Genomic DNA, 16,289 nt, shown 5'->3' with positions numbered 1-16,289 from the left:
TATCTAAACATGAGGTGCCAACCTGGGGAAGCTGCAACACAGGAATACATGCATGCTAAAGAGCGGAAGCAGCATGCTACATACAGGGCTAAGCGATCCCACAATCAACAGATCAGATCAAAGCTCTACAATCCTGTCACATCTCGTCATGAATAGTGGTAGACAATTAAACAACTAACAGGAGGAGGATGCTCCATGAACATCCCCACCCTCAATGATGGCAGAGCCCGGCACGTGAGTGCAAAAGACAAGGCTGAAGCGTTTGCAACCATCTTCAGTCAGATGTGCCGAGTGGATGATAAATATTGGCCTCCTGTCACTTGTGCATGTCATTCTGCCATTTAAGAATGGCGAGAGAGGGAAACAAGGGAATTATAGACCAGTTAGCCTGATATCTGTTGTGGGAAATTGCTAGAGTCTATAATTAAGGATAGGGTGACTGAACACCTCAAATTTTCAGTTGATCAGCGAGAGCCAGCATGGATTTGTGAAAGGTAGGTCATGCCTGACAAACCTGATTGAATTTTTTGACGAGGTGACTAAAGTAGTGGACAGGGGAATGTCTATGGATGTTGTTTATATGGACTTCCAGAAGACATTTGATAAAGTCCCACATAAGAAACTGTTATCTAAGGTAGAAGCCCACGGAATTGAGGGCAAATTATTGACCTGGTTAGGAGATTGGCTGAGCGGCAGGAGACAGAGAGTAGGGATAATGGGTAGATACTCAGATTGGCAGGATGTGACTAGTGGTGTCCCGCAGGGATCTGTGTTGGGGCCTCAACTATTCACAATATTTATTAATGACTTAGATGATGGCATAGAAAGTCATATATCCACATTTTCTGATGACACAAAGATAGGTGGAATTGCAGGCAGTGTAGATGGAAGCATAAAATTACAGAGGGATATCGACAGGTTGAATGGGCAAAACTGTGGCAAATGTGAGGTCATCCACTTTGGACCTAAAAAGGATAGAACAGGGTACTTTCTAAACGGTGAAAGGCTAAAAACAGTGGAGGTCCAAAGAGACTCGGGGGGTCCAGGTACACAGATCATTAAAATGTCATGAACAGGTACAGAAAATAATCAGAAAGGCTAATGGAATGCTGGCCTTTATATCGAGAGGACTAGAGTACAAGGGGGTAGAAGTTATGCTGCAGCTGTACAAAACCCTGGTTAGACCACACCTGGAGCACTGGGAGCAGTTCTGGGCACCACACCTTAGGAAGGTTATATTGGCCTTGGAGGGAGTGCAGCGTAGGTTTACCAGAATGATACCCGGACTTCAAGGGTTAAGTTGCAAGGAGAGATTACACAAACTAGGGTTGTATTCCCTAGAATTTAGAAGGTGAAGGGGTGATCTGATCGAAGTTTTCAAGATATTAAGGGGAACAGGTAGGGTAGATAGAGAGAAACTATTTCCGCTGGTTGGGGAGTCTAGGACTAGGGGGCAGAGTCTAAAAATTAGAGCCAGACCTTTCAGGAGTGAAATTAGGAAACACTTCTACACACAAAGGGTGGTAGAAGTTTGGAACGCTCTTCCGCAAAAGGCAATTGATGCTCGATCAATTGTTAATTTTAAATCGGAGATTGATAGCATTCTGTTAACCAAAGGTATTAAGGGATATGGGTCAAAGGCGGGTAGATGGAGTTAGGTCACAGATCAGCCATGATCTCATTGAATGGCGGAACAGGCTCGAGGGGCTGAATGACCTCCTCCTGTTCCTGTGCTCCTATGTTCCTCCTGAGGTCCCCACCATCACAGAAGCCAGTCTTCAGCCAATTTGATTCACTCCACGTGATAGCAAGAAACGGCTGAGCGCACTAGATACAGCAAAGGCAATGGGTCCCGACAACATCCTGGCTGTAGTGTTGAAGACTTGTGCTCCAGGTCTGTGCGCTAGCCAAGCTGTTCCAGTATAGCTACAACACTGGCATCTTTTCAACAATGTGGAAAACTGCCTAGGTATTTCCTGGCCACAGAAAGCAGGACAAATCCAACCCGGCCAATTGCCGCCCCATCAGTCTACTCTCAACCATCAGCAAAATGATTGAAGAGAGCATCGACAGTGCTGTCAAGTGGGACTTACCAATAACCTGCTCACCGATGCTCAGTTTGGGTTCTGCCAGGACCACTCTGCTCCAAACCTCATTACAGCCTTGGTCCAAACATGGACAAAAAGCTGAATTCCAGAGGTGAGGTGAGAGTGACTGCCCTTGACATCAAGGCAGCATTCGACCGTGTGTGGTACCGAGGAGCCCCAGTAAAACTGAAGTCAATGGGAATCGGGGGGGAAAACGCTCCACTGGCTGAAGTCATACCTAGCACAAATGAAGATGCTTGTGGTTGTTGAAGGTAAATCATCACAGCCCCAGGACATCGCTGCAAGAGTTCCTCAGGGCCGTGTCCTAGACCCAACCATCTTCAGCTGCTTCATCAATGATCTTCCCTCCAACATAAGGTCAGAAGTGGGGATGTTCATTGATGATTGCACAGCATTCAGTTCCATTTGCAGTTCTTCAGATAATGAAGCAGTCGGTGCCCGCATGTAGCAAGACCTGGACAACATTCAGGCTTGAGCTGATCGTGGCAAATAACATTTGTGCCAGGCAATGACCATCTCCAACAAGAGAGAGTCTAATCACCTTCCCATGAAATTCAATGGCATTACCATCGTCTAATCCTCCACCATCAACATCCTGGGGGGGGGTGGGGGTCACTATTGACCATAAACTTAACTGGACCAGCCACACACATACTGTGGCTGGGTATTCTGCGGTGAGTGTCTCACCTCCTGACTCCCCAAAGCCCCTCCACAATCTACAAGGCACAAGTAAGGTGTGTGATGGAATACTCTCCACTTGCCTGGATGAGTGCCGCTCCAACAACACTCAAGAAGCTCGACACCATCCAGGACAAAGCAGCCCGCTTGTTTGGCACCCCATTCATCACCTTAAACATTCACTCCCTCCACCACCAGCGTACCGTGGCTGCAGTGTGTACCATCTGCAAGATGAACTGCAGCAACTCACCAAGGCTTCTTTGACAGCACCTCCCAAACCCGCGACCTCTTCCACCTAAAAGGACAAGGGCAGCAGGCGCATGGGAACACCACCACCTCCAAGTTCCCCTCCAAGTCACACACCATCCTGACTTGGAAGTATATCGCCGATCCTTCATCGGCGCTGGGTCAAAATCCTGGAACTCCCTCCCTAACAGCACTGTGGGAGTACCTTCACCACACGGACTGCGGCGGTTCAAGAAGGCGGCTCACCACCACCTTCTCAAGGGCAACTAGGGATGGGCAATAAATGCTGGCCTTGTCAGCGACGCCCACATCCCTAGAATGAATTTTTAAAATTTGTCTGGTGGTCCTCGGGCTTCTGCCAGGGAACTCCGCCAGAATGGGGAGTTTTCTAGGCTGATCTTTTTTTTGGAAAAGAGAAGGCTGAGGGGTGACCTGATCGAGGTCTTTAAGATTATGAAAGGTTTGATAGGGTAGACGTAGAGAAGATATTTCCACTTGCGGGTGAGACCAGAACTAGTTGCCATAAATATAAGATAGTCACTAATAAATTCAATCGGGAATTCAGGAGAAACGTCTTTACCCAGAGAGCGGTGAGAATGTGGAACTCGCTCCCACAGAGAGTGGTTGAGACGAATAGCACCGATTAATTTAAGGGGAAGCTAGATAAGCACATGAGGGAGAAAGGAATCGAAGGTTATGTTTCTTTAACCTCCCCATTGTCCAGGGCCCCAAACACTCCTTCCAGGTGACACCGCGATTTACTTGTACTTCTTGCAGTCTAGTATACTGTATTCGCTGCTCACGATGCGGTCTCCTCTGCATTGGGGAGACCAAACGCAGATTGGGTGACCGCTTTGCGGATCACCTTCGTTCAGTCTGCAAGCGTGACCCCAAGCTTCCGGTCGCCTGTCACTTTAATTCTCCGCTCCATTCCCACTCTGACAACTCTGTCCTCGGCCTCTTACACTGTTCCAATCAAACTCAATGTAAGCTCAAGGAACAGCACCTCATCTTTTGATTAGGCACTTTACAGCCTTCTGGACTCAACATCGAGTTCGACAATTTCAGACCATAACCTCAGCCCCTATTTTTTCACATGGCAGCTGTCGATCATTCTGCCATTCCCATTTATACCTCCTCTGGACCCATCTTTTGTTTCTTTACTTGTCCCATTACCATCTCCTTTTGCTTTGCACCATCATCCCTTTTGTCATTTAATCTCTCCTGCCTGCCATCCGATCACAGACCTTTCCTTTTGTTCTTTCCTCCCCTTCCTCTTTCCCTGCCCCTGTACCTGCTTAAAAACCTGTTATATCTCCAGAGTTAACGTTTCAGGTCGATGACCTTTCGTCAGAACTGAAAAAAGTTACAGATATAACCTCGAGCCTGCTCCGCCATTCAGTAAGACCATGGCTGATCATCCACCTCAACTCCACTTTCCCGCCCAATCCCATATCCCTTGATTCCCCTCAAGTCCAAATATCTATCGATCTCAGCCTTGAATATACTCGATGACTCGGCATCCACAGCCCTCTGGGGCAGAGAATTCCAAAGATTCACAACTCTGAGTGAAGAAATTCCTCCTCATCTCAGTCTTAAATGGCCGACCCCTTACCCTGAGACTGTGACCCCTAGTTCTAGACTCTCCAGCCAGGGGAAACAACCTCTCAGCATCTACCCTGTCAATCCCCCTCAGAATCTTATATATGTGGACATTGAGAATCTCAGTTCATCTAGGGAGTTCCAATCTCTTGCTGGAGCTAAATATTAAAGGAGAATTCTCCGGGACTGATTCTGTCCAAGGCCCTGCGAAGTCAGAGCTTTCAGTCGGCTGTGAACGAAGACACGGTAGGCGGAGGTTTGTATAGGATGCTCGAGGGGTTCCCGGGGAGGGAGGCGGGGGGTGGTCCCGGGAATGAGTCAGTATTCCCGGGGAGGGAGGCGGGGAGTGGTCCCGGGAATGAGTCAGTATTCCCGGGGAGGGAGGCGGGGGGTGGTCCCGGGAATGAGTCAGTATTCCCGGGGAGGGAGGCGGGGGGTGGTCCTGGGAATGAGTCAGTATTCCCGGGGAGGGACGCGGGGAGTGGTCCCAGGAATGAGTCAGTATTCCCGGGGAGGGAGGCGGGGGGGTGGTCCCGGGAATGAGTCAGTATTCCCGGGGAGGGAGGCGGGGGGGTGTTCCCAGGAATGAGTCAGTATTCCCGGGGAGGGAGGAGGTGGGGTGGTCCCAGGAATGAGTCAGTATTCCCGGGGAGGGAGGCGGGGGGGTGGTCCTGGGAATGAGTCAGTATTCCCGGGGAGGGAGGCGGGGGGGTGGTCCTGGGAATGAGTCAGTATTCCCGGGGAGGGAGGCGGGGGGGTGGTCCTGGGAATGAGTCAGTATTCCCGGGGAGGGAGGCGGGGGGGTGTTCCCAGGAATGAGTCAGTATTCCCGGGGAGGGAGGAGGTGGGGTGGTCCCAGGAATGAGTCAGTATTCCCGGGGAGGGAGGCGGGGGGGTGGTCCTGGGAATGAGTCAGTATTCCCGGGGAGGGAGGCGGGGGGGTGGTCCTGGGAATGAGTCAGTATTCCCGGGGAGGGAGGCGGGGGGTGGTCCCGGGAATGAGTCAGTATTCCCGGGGAGGGAGGCGGGGGGGTGGTCCCAGGAATGAGTCAGTATTCCCGGGGAGGGAGGCAGGCGTGTGGTCCCGGGAATGAGTCAGTATTCCCGGGGAAATAGGCGGGGGGGTGGTCCCGGGAATGAGTCAGTATTCACGGGGAGGGAGGCAGGGGAGTGGTCCCAGGAATGAGTCAGTATTCCCGGGGAGGGAGGCAGGGGAGTGGTCCCAGGAATGAGTCAGTATTCACGGGGAGGGAGGCAGGGGAGTGGTCCCAGGAATGAGTCAGTATTCCCAGGTGTCCTGAGAGTGAGTCAGTACTCCTGGGAGTGAGTCATTACTCCCGGGTGTCCTGGGAGTGTGTCAGTATTCCCAGGATTCGTGGGAGTGTGTGGGTATTCCTGGGTGTCCAGGGAGTGGGTCAGTATTCCACTGTAATCTGACCCGCCAACATGGCAATAAACAAGACAAATCCCATGTTTTAAGAACCGAGATGGGAGGCTTTTTGCAGCAGCACAGAGTGGGACTGCCTGACTGGCACAGATGCACAGAAGAAATAAAATCATGATTTTTCACAGTGAAACACAGTTAATAGTTTTTTCTGCTGGTTTCTGGGTTGCAGAAGTGACAACAGTGACCGTGGGGAATATGACTGGACCTGCGGACAATGTGTTTACAACGTCTGTTGCAAACGCCTCTATATCAGAACACGTGCTGGTAAGTGCTTTAATTTACTCATACCCGCAAGCTCACACATCACGTGTTCTTTGTCAGTTTAAATTTGTTCTGCACTGACCTTGGTGATGATGTTTTAGTACAGTGTACATAGCAGTGATTTTATTTGCGACAGCATCAGGTTCTTTCTATCAGTGTCCGCTGTGGCTCAGTTCGTAGCACTCTCGCCTCGGAGAGAGCTGCACTGTCGGAGGGGCAGTACTGAGGGAGCGCTGCACTGTTGAAAAGGCAGCACAGAGGGAGTGGAGCGCTGCACTGTCGGGCAGTACTGAGGGAGTGCTGCACTGTCGGAGTAGTAGTACTGAGGGAACGCTGCACTGTCGAAAGGGCAGTGCTGAGGGAGCACTACACTGTCGGAGTGGCAGTACTGAGGGAGTGCTGCACTGTCGGAGGGGCAGTACTGAGGGAGCGCTGCACTGTCGGAGGGACAGTACTGAGGGAGCGCTGCACTGTTGGAGGGGCAGTACTGAGGGAGCGTTGCACTGTCGGAGGGGCAGTACTGAGGGAGTGCTGCACTGTTGGAGGGGCAGTACTGAGGGAGCGCTGCACTGTTGGAGGGGCAGTACTGAGGGAGCGCTGCACTGTTGGAGGGGCAGTACTGAGGGAGCGCTGCACTGTCGGAGGGTCAGTACTGAGGGAGAGCTGCACTGTTGGAGGGGCAGTACTGAGGGAGCGCTGCACTGTCGGAGGGTCAGTACTGAGGGAGAGCTGCACTGTTGGAGGGGCTGTCTTTTGGATGAGACGTTAAACCGAGGCCCCGTCTGCTCTCTCGGGTGGATGTAACAAATCCCACGGCACTATTGGAAGAAGAGCAGCGGAGTTCTCCCCGGTGTCCTGGCCAATATTTATCCCTCAATCAGCATCACTAAAAACAGATTATCTGGTCATTATCACATAAGAACATAAGAAATAGGAGCAGGAGTAGGCCATTCGGCCCTTCGAGCCTGCTCCGCCATTCAATGAGATCATGGCTGATCTTCTGCCTCAACTCCATTCACCGGCCCTATCGCCATATCCCTTGATGCCCTTACTAGTCAGAAATCTATCGACTTCTGTTTTGAATATACCCAATGACTGAGCCTCCACAGCCCTCTGGGGTAGAGAATTCCAAAGATTCACCACCCTCTGTGTGAAGAAATTTCTTCTCATCTCGGTCCTGAATGGCCTACCCTTTATCCTGAGGCTGTGGCCCCTGGTTCTAGACTCCCCAGCCAATGGAAGCATTCTCCCAGCATCCATCCTATCAAGTCCTGTAATAATTTTGTATGCTTCAATGAGATCCCCTCTCATTCTTCTGAATTCAAGAGAATATAGGCCTAGTTTACTCAATCTCTTCTCATACGACAGTCCCGCCATCCTAGAAATCAATCTCGTGAACCTTCGTTGCACTCCCTCCATGGCAAGTATATCCTTCCTTAGGTAAGGAGACCAAAATTGTACACAGTACTCCAGGTGTGGTCTCACCAGGGCCCTATATAATTGGAGTAAGACTTCTTTACTCCTGTACTCAAATCCTCTTGTAATGAAGGCCAGCATACCATTTGCCTTCCTAATGGCTTGCTGCACCTGCACATTCACTTTCAGTGACTCATGTACAAGGACACCCAGGTCCCTTTGAGCATCTGCATTCCCCAATCTTTCACCATTTAGGAAATACTCTGCATGTCTGTTTTTTCTACCAAAGTGGATAACTTCACATTTATCCACATTATATTCCATCAGCCATGTTCTCGCCCACTCACTGAGCCTGTCGAGATCCCCTTGAAGCCTCTTCACATCCTCTTCGCAACTGACACTGCCACCTAGCTTTGTATCATCAGCAAATTTGGAAATGTTACATTTAGTCCCCTCATCCAAATCATAGATATAGATTGTGAATAGCTGGGGCCCAAGCACCGATCCTTGCGGTACCCCACTAGTCACAGCCTGCCATCCTGATAAAGACCCGTTTATCCCTACTCTTTGTTTTCTGTCTGTTAACCAATTCTCAATCCATGCTAGTATATTACCCCCAATTCCATGTGCCCTAATTTTGTTCACCAACCTCATTGCAGATTGACTGCTGCGTTTCCCTACACTACGACAGTGACTACACTTCAAAAGTACTTCACTGGCTGTAAAGCGCTTTGGGACATCCTGAGGCGGTGAAAGGTGCGGGAGAAATGCCAGTCTTTCTTTCTGTTAGTGATTGGATTTGTTCACTGATAATTTCCCTAGACACTAGAATCTACTCTCTGTCTCTCCCTCCCTTACGTGACTATAAAGTTGCTGTTCCAATCTCTCTGCTTGGTGCTTTATAGCTCGTTACCAGAGTTAGTTTCCATCCCCTCATCTCTCATTCCTATCCACAAAACTTCAACATTATCCTCACCCAGCTCAGGTGAGTCCGTTTCTGCTACCATCAAGTTCTCTTCGGCATGGAATGTTACACCCCTCCCAGTGTGTCTTTTTCTACCTCTGTGAAGTCATTTGTATCCCTGTATCTTAACCCATCCACTCTTAACCGTAACAGGGGAGTTCTCCCAGAGTCCTGGCCAACATTTATCCCTGAACAGCATCTCCAGAAACAGATTATCTGGTCATTTATCTCATTGCAGTTTATGAGACCTTGCTGGGCGCAAATTGGCTGCTGTGTTTGCTACATTACAGGGTGACTGCACTTCAAGAATGCTTCGCTGGCTATGAAACACTTTGCGATATTCTGAAGATGTGAAAGAGGCTATTGAAATGCAAGCTCCTGCCTGGAGAGACTGGATCAGCTGGGGTTGTTCTCCATAGAGCGGGGAGAATTAATAGAGGTGTTCAACATCATGGAGGGTTTTGAAAGAGTAGATCGGGAGAAACTGTTTCCAGTGGCTGGAGGGTCGGTTACCAGAGGACAAATTGGCAAAAGAACCAGAGGGGAGAGGAGGAGAATTTATTTTACGCAGCGAGTTGTTGTGATCTGGAACGCGCTGCATGAAAGGGCGGAGGAAACGGATTCAATAATAACTTACAAAAAGGAATTGGATAAATACTTGAAAAGGAAAAATTTGCAGCATCACCATCTCAGGGCATCTGTTGATGGGCAATAAATGCCGGTCTTGCCAGTGACGCCCACACCCTGAGAATGAATAACTAAAAAAGTAACAAATAGCATCACAAAAAGAACAAATGGAGAACTTTTTATTTTACTCAGAGGGTCGTTAGGACACGGAAAGTCTGACCAGAAACTGGGGGAACAGAATCCAGAACAGCTGTTAAAAGGTAATTAGATCAATATTTGAAAAAGAGACATTTCAAAGGGCTTAGGGCAAGAACAGAGGTATGGGCTCAGAGAGCCAGCATGGGCACGATGGGTCGAATGGCCTCCTTCTGTGCTGTAAAATTCGATGGTTTATGGCAGATGACACACAATCTCTCAACTAGGAAATGTCAGAGAGGCAGCATGGGGCACCTGAGGTGGGACCACGAAGAATTGCCCCGGTGCAGTCTGGACCCCCTCGGGGCAAGTAAAGGGAGCTTTGTCCTGATTCAGGAGTGCCTGACGCTGACGCTGGCATTGATGTGTCGTTCCAGTGTCTTGCAGTAAATCACCATTAGAGGGCATCAAAGTTCAGCTTTTCAACCCAGACTCCGGATTGATGCATTGAGGGCTGCCTGAAACATCACGCTCAGGACTTCTGGATTCCTGTCCTCGCCCTCATTTTCACTCTTTCTATAAACTACATTTAGATGTTGGGATTAGAGATTACATTATAGAAATTGCATAAAATTACAGTCTAGAAATTATACAGGGCTTACAGCCTGGAAATTTACATAGAATGACATAGGATATACGGCACAGAAACAGGCCATTCGGCCCAACCAGTCCATGGTCCACTCAAGCCTCCTCCCGTCTTTCCTCATCTAACTCTATCAGCATAACCCTCTATTCCCTTCTCCCTCATACGCTTATCTGGCCTCCCCTTAAACTCCCTGTGGTAGCGAGTTCCACATTCTCACCACTCTCTGGGTAAAGAAGTTTCTCCTGAATTCCCGATTGGATTTCTTGGTGACTATCTTATATTGATGGCCCCTAGTTATGCTCTTCCCCACAAGTGGAAACATTCTCTCTGTATCCACTCTATCAAAACCTTTCATGATTTTAAAGACCTCTATTAGGTCACCCCTCAGCCTTCTTTTTTCAAGAGAAAAGAGACCCAGCCTGTTCATCCTTTCCTGATATGTATACCCTCGCATTTCTGGTATCATCCTTGTAAATCTTCTCTGCACCTTCTCCAGTGCCTCTATATCCTTTTTATAATATGGCGACCAGAACTGTACGCAGTGCTCCAAGTGTGGTCTAACCAAGGTTCGATACAGGCTTAGCATAACTTCCCTACTTTTCAATTCTATCCCTCTAGAAATAAACCCTAGTGCTTGGTTTGCTTTTTTATGGCCTTGCTAACCTGTGTCGCAACTTTTAGTGATTTGTGTATTTGTACTCCGAGATCCCGTTGTTCCTCTACCCCACCCAGACTCGCACCTTCTGCCACTCTGAATAGCTACCCTTTACTCCTCTCTGCTTTCTGTCTTGAAGCCAGCTAGCTATCCATTCTGCTACTTGTCCCCTGACTCCACATTCTCTGACCTTGTTCATCAGTCTATTATGGGGTACCTTATCAAAGGCCTTTTGAAAATCTAGATAAATTACATCTACTACATTACCCTTGTCTACTCTCTCTCTTACCGCTTCAAAAATTCAATGAGGCTGGTCAAGCAAGACTTTCTCATTTGAAATCCATGGAGGTTACAGTTTAGAATTACGTAGAGATTATATCCTAGAAATTGCATATAGTTTACAGCCTAGAAACTAGATAGGATTACAGTCTGAAAATTATATACAGATTACACCATAGAAACTAGATGGGATTGCATAATTATGGTGTAGAAATTACATAATTATGGTGGGTGAAGGTTTAACACCTTCAGATGGCAGTCCTCTGTTCATAGAATCATAGAATGGTGACAGCCCAGAAGGAGGCCATTCGGCCCGTCGAGCCCGTGCCGGCTCTCTGCAAGAGCACTTCAGCTAGTCCCACTCCCCCGCCCTTTCCCCGTAGCGCTGCAAATTTTTTTCCTTCAGGTACTTATCCAACTCTCTCTCTTGAAAGCCACGATTGAGTCTGCCTCCACCACCCTTTCAGGCAGTGCATTCCAGATCTTAACCACTTGCTGTGTAAAAAAGTTTTTCCTTATGTCGCCTTTGGTTCTTTTGCCAATCACCTTAAATCTGTGTCCTCTGGTTCTCGACCCTTCTGCCAATGGGAACAGTTTCTCTCTATCTACTCTGTCCAGACCCCTCATGATTTTGAACACCTCTATCAAATCTCCTCTCAATCTTCTCTGCTCTAAGGAGAGCATCCCCAGCTTCTTCAGTCTATCCACGTAACTGAAGTCCCTCATCCCTGGAACCATTCTTGTAAATCTTACCTGCACCCTCTCTAAGGCCTTCACATCCTTCCTAAAGTGCGGTGCCCAGAATTGGACACAATACTCCAGTTGAGGTCGAACCAGTGTTTTATAAAGGTTCATCATAACTTCCTTGCTTTTGTACTCTGTGCCTCTATTTATGAAGCCCAGGATCCCGTATGTTTTTTTAACCACTTTCTCAACCTGCCCTGCCACCTTCAATGATTTGTGCACATATACCCCCAGGTCTCTCTGTTCATGCACCCTCTTTAGGATTGTACCCTTTAGTTTATATTGCCTCTCCTCGTTCTTCCTACCAAAATGTATCACTTCGCACTTTTCTGCATTAAATTTAATCTGCCATGTGTTCACCCATTCCGCCTACCTATGTCCTCTTGAAGTCTATCACTATCCCCTTCACTGTTCAGTCTATCACTATCCCCCTCGCTGTTCAGTCTATCACTATCCTCACTGTTCAGTCTATCACTATCCCCCTCACTGTTCAGTCTATCACTATCCTCACTGTTCAGTCTATCACTATCCCCCTCACTGTTCAGTCTATCACTATCCCCCTCACTGTTCAGTCTATCACTATCCCCCTCACTGTTCAGTCTATCACTATCCCCCTCACTGTTCAGTCTATCACTATCCTCACTGTTCAGTCTATCACTATCCCCCTCACTGTTCAGTCTATCACTATCCCCCTCACTGTTCAGTCTATCACTATCCCCCTCACTGTTCAGTCTATCACTATCCCCCTCACTGTTCAGTCTATCACTATCCCCCTCGCTGTTCAGTCTATCACTATCCCCCTCACTGTTCAGTCTATCACTATCCCCCTCACTGTTCAGTCTATCACTATCCCCCTCGCTGTTCAGTCTATCACTATCCCCCTCACTGTTCAGTCTATCACTATCCCCCTCACTGTTCAGTCTATCACTATCCCCCTCACTGTTCAGTCTATCACTATCCCCCTCGCTGTTCAGTCTATCACTATCCTCACTGTTCAGTCTATCACTATCCCCCTCACTGTTCAGTCTATCACTATCCCCCTCACTGTTCAGTCTATCACTATCCCCCTCGCTGTTCAGTCTATCACTATCGCCCTCACTGTTCAGTCTATCACTATCCTCACTGTTCAGTCTATCACTATCCTCACTGTTCAGTCTATCACTATCGCCCTCACTGTTCAGTCTATCACTATCCCCCTCACTGTTCAGTCTATCACTATCCCCCTCACTGTTCAGTCTATCACTATCCCCCTCACTGTTCAGTCTATCACTATCCCCCTCACTGTTCAGTCTATCACTATCCTCACTGTTCAGTCTATCACTATCCTCACTGTTCAGTCTATCACTATCCCCCTCACTGTTCAGTCTATCACTATCCTCACTGTTCAGTCTATCACTATCCTCCTCACTGTTCAGTCTATCACTATCCTCACTGTTCAGTCTATCACTATCCTCCTCACTGTTCAGTCTATCACTATCCCCCTCACTGTTCAGTCTATCACTATCCTCACTGTTCAGTCTATCACTATCCCCCTCACTGTTCAGTCTATCACTATCCCCCTCACTGTTCAGTCTATCACTATCCCCCTCACTGTTCAGTCTATCACTATCCTCACTGTTCAGTCTATCACTATCCTCACTGTTCAGTCTATCACTATCCTCACTGTTCAGTCTATCACTATCCCCCTCACTGTTCAGTCTATCACTATCCTCCTCGCTGTTCAGTCTATCACTATCCTCACTGTTCAGTCTATCACTATCCCCCTCACTGTTCAGTCTATCACTATCCTCACTGTTCAGTCTATCACTATCCTCACTGTTCAGTCTATCACTATCCCCCTCACTGTTCAGTCTATCACTATCCCCCTCACTGTTCAGTCTATCACTATCCTCCTCGCTGTTCAGTCTATCACTATCCTCACTGTTCAGTCTATCACTATCCCCCTCACTGTTCAGTCTATCACTATCCTCACTGTTCAGTCTATCACTATCCCCCTCACTGTTCAGTCTATCACTATCCCCCTCACTGTTCAGTCTATCACTATCCTCCTCACTGTTCAGTCTATCACTATCCCCCTCACTGTTCAGTCTATCACTATCCCCCTCGCTGTTCAGTCTATCACTATCCTCACTGTTCAGTCTATCACTATCCCCCTCACTGTTCAGTCTATCACTATCCCCCTCACTGTTCAGTCTATCACTATCCCCCTCACTGTTCAGTCTATCACTATCCTCACTGTTCAGTCTATCACTATCCCCCTCACTGTTCAGTCTATCACTATCCTCACTGTTCAGTCTATCACTATCCCCCTCACTGTTCAGTCTATCACTATCCCCCTCACTGTTCAGTCTATCACTATCCCCCTCACTGTTCAGTCTATCACTATCCTCACTGTTCAGTCTATCACTATCCCCCTCACTGTTCAGTCTATCACTATCCTCACTGTTCAGTCTATCACTATCCCCCTCACTGTTCAGTCTATCACTATCCTCACTGTTCAGTCTATCACTATCCCCCTCACTGTTCAGTCTATCACTATCCTCGCTGTTCAGTCTATCACTATCCCCCTCACTGTTCAGTCTATCACTATCCCCCTCACTGTTCAGTCTATCACTATCCCCCTCACTGTTCAGTCTATCACTATCCCCCTCACTGTTCAGTCTATCACTATCCTCACTGTTCAGTCTATCACTATCCCCCTCACTGTTCAGTCTATCACTATCCTCACTGTTCAGTCTATCACTATCCCCCTCACTGTTCAGTCTATCACTATCCCCCTCACTGTTCAGTCTATCACTATCCCCCTCACTGTTCAGTCTATCACTATCCTCCTCACTGTTCAGTCTATCACTATCCCCCTCACTGTTCAGTCTATCACTATCCCCCTCACTGTTCAGTCTATCACTATCCCCCTCACTGTTCAGTCTATCACTATCCCCCTCACTGTTCAGTCTATCACTATCCCCCTCACTGTTCAGTCTATCACTATCCCCCTCACTGTTCAGTCTATCACTATCCTCACTGTTCAGTCTATCACTATCCCCCTCGCTGTTCAGTCTATCACTATCCCCCTCACTGTTCAGTCTATCACTATCCTCACTGTTCAGTCTATCACTATCCTCACTGTTCAGTCTATCACTATCCTCACTGTTCAGTCTATCACTATCCTCACTGTTCAGTCTATCACTATCCCCCTCACTGTTCAGTCTATCACTATCCTCACTGTTCAGTCTATCACTATCCCCCTCACTGTTCAGTCTATCACTATCCCCCTCACTGTTCAGTCTATCACTATCCCCCTCACTGTTCAGTCTATCACTATCCCCCTCACTGTTCAGTCTATCACTATCCCCCTCACTGTTCAGTCTATCACTATCCCCCTCACTGTTCAGTCTATCACTATCCCCCTCACTGTTCAGTCTATCACTATCCCCCTCACTGTTCAGTCTATCACTATCCCCCTCACTGTTCAGTCTACCACTATCCTCACTGTTCAGTCTATCACTATCCTCACTGTTCAGTCTATCACTATCCTCACTGTTCAGTCTATCACTATCCTCACTGTTCAGTCTATCACTATCCTCACTGTTCAGTCTATCACTATCCTCACTGTTCAGTCTATCACTATCCCCCTCACTGTTCAGTCTATCACTATCCTCACTGTTCAGTCTATCACTATCCCCCTCACTGTTCAGTCTATCACTATCCTCACTGTTCAGTCTATCACTATCCCCCTCGCTGTTCAGTCTATCACTATCCTCACTGTTCAGTCTATCACTATCCCCCTCACTGTTCAGTCTATCACTATCCCCCTCACTGTTCAGTCTATCACTATCCCCCTCACTGTTCAGTCTATCACTATCCCCCTCACTGTTCAGTCTATCACTATCCTCGCTGTTCAGTCTATCACTATCGCCCTCACTGTTCAGTCTATCACTATCCTCACTGTTCAGTCTATCACTATCCTCCTCGCTGTTCAGTCTATCACTATCCCCCTCACTGTTCAGTCTATCACTATCCTCCTCACTGTTTGCTGGCGGTGTTTACCCCTTTACAATAAATGAAGTCGTGCCTGTGTTAAAACAGTGGGCAGGAATGTCTCACAAATGTTAATCACTCACCGATATCGCAGGCAGTAATATCTAAGCATCCCAATCAGTGTGAGGGGAAGCTTATACTTTTTCTGTGTTCATCGCTGCTGGGTATAAATTTACAACAATGAATAGGGCACATTTTGAAACCAGAGTGTAGCCGGTGTCAGTCCGGAGGAGTGAAGTTCCACGGGTCTAGATTGTGTGAATATTGCGTGACGTTAACACCAAGTTTTTAAGCAGCAGAAAGAGAGGTTAGAGTTTCGGAGAATAGTCTTCTCCGCACCCTCGCACAGCGAGTCTGTCTTTTCCCTTTTCAGGTGCCGACTGACCTGGTGTGTATCCCAGAACTTCCCTCATTTCCAGTTTTCAGCACTTGGCTTTTTATCC

The 16,289-nt window shown here is 48.0% G+C and overlaps 1 protein-coding gene across 3 annotated transcripts in view; it reads left to right on the top strand.

Annotated features, from left to right (window-relative positions):
• The window catches only part of LOC147107219 (deformed epidermal autoregulatory factor 1 homolog), a 128,873-nt gene that overhangs the window by 15,548 nt on the left and 97,036 nt on the right, over positions 1-16,289 (top strand). For all 3 annotated transcript variants that reach the window (XM_086008426.1, XM_086008425.1, XM_086008427.1), the window contains exon 2: positions 6,251-6,345. In XM_086008426.1, the coding sequence (XP_085864552.1) occupies positions 6,251-6,345 (95 nt within the window). The remainder of the gene's footprint in view (positions 1-6,250; positions 6,346-16,289) is intronic.

This window comes from Somniosus microcephalus, chromosome 15 (genome assembly GCF_052327205.1).
Source record: "Somniosus microcephalus isolate GS21.2 chromosome 15, FLI_Smic_1.0, whole genome shotgun sequence".
Classification (NCBI taxonomy): domain Eukaryota; kingdom Metazoa; phylum Chordata; class Chondrichthyes; order Squaliformes; family Somniosidae; genus Somniosus; species Somniosus microcephalus.
The sequence above is the reverse complement of the archived record's forward strand: the minus strand, read 5'-3'. Positions and strand labels throughout refer to the sequence as shown.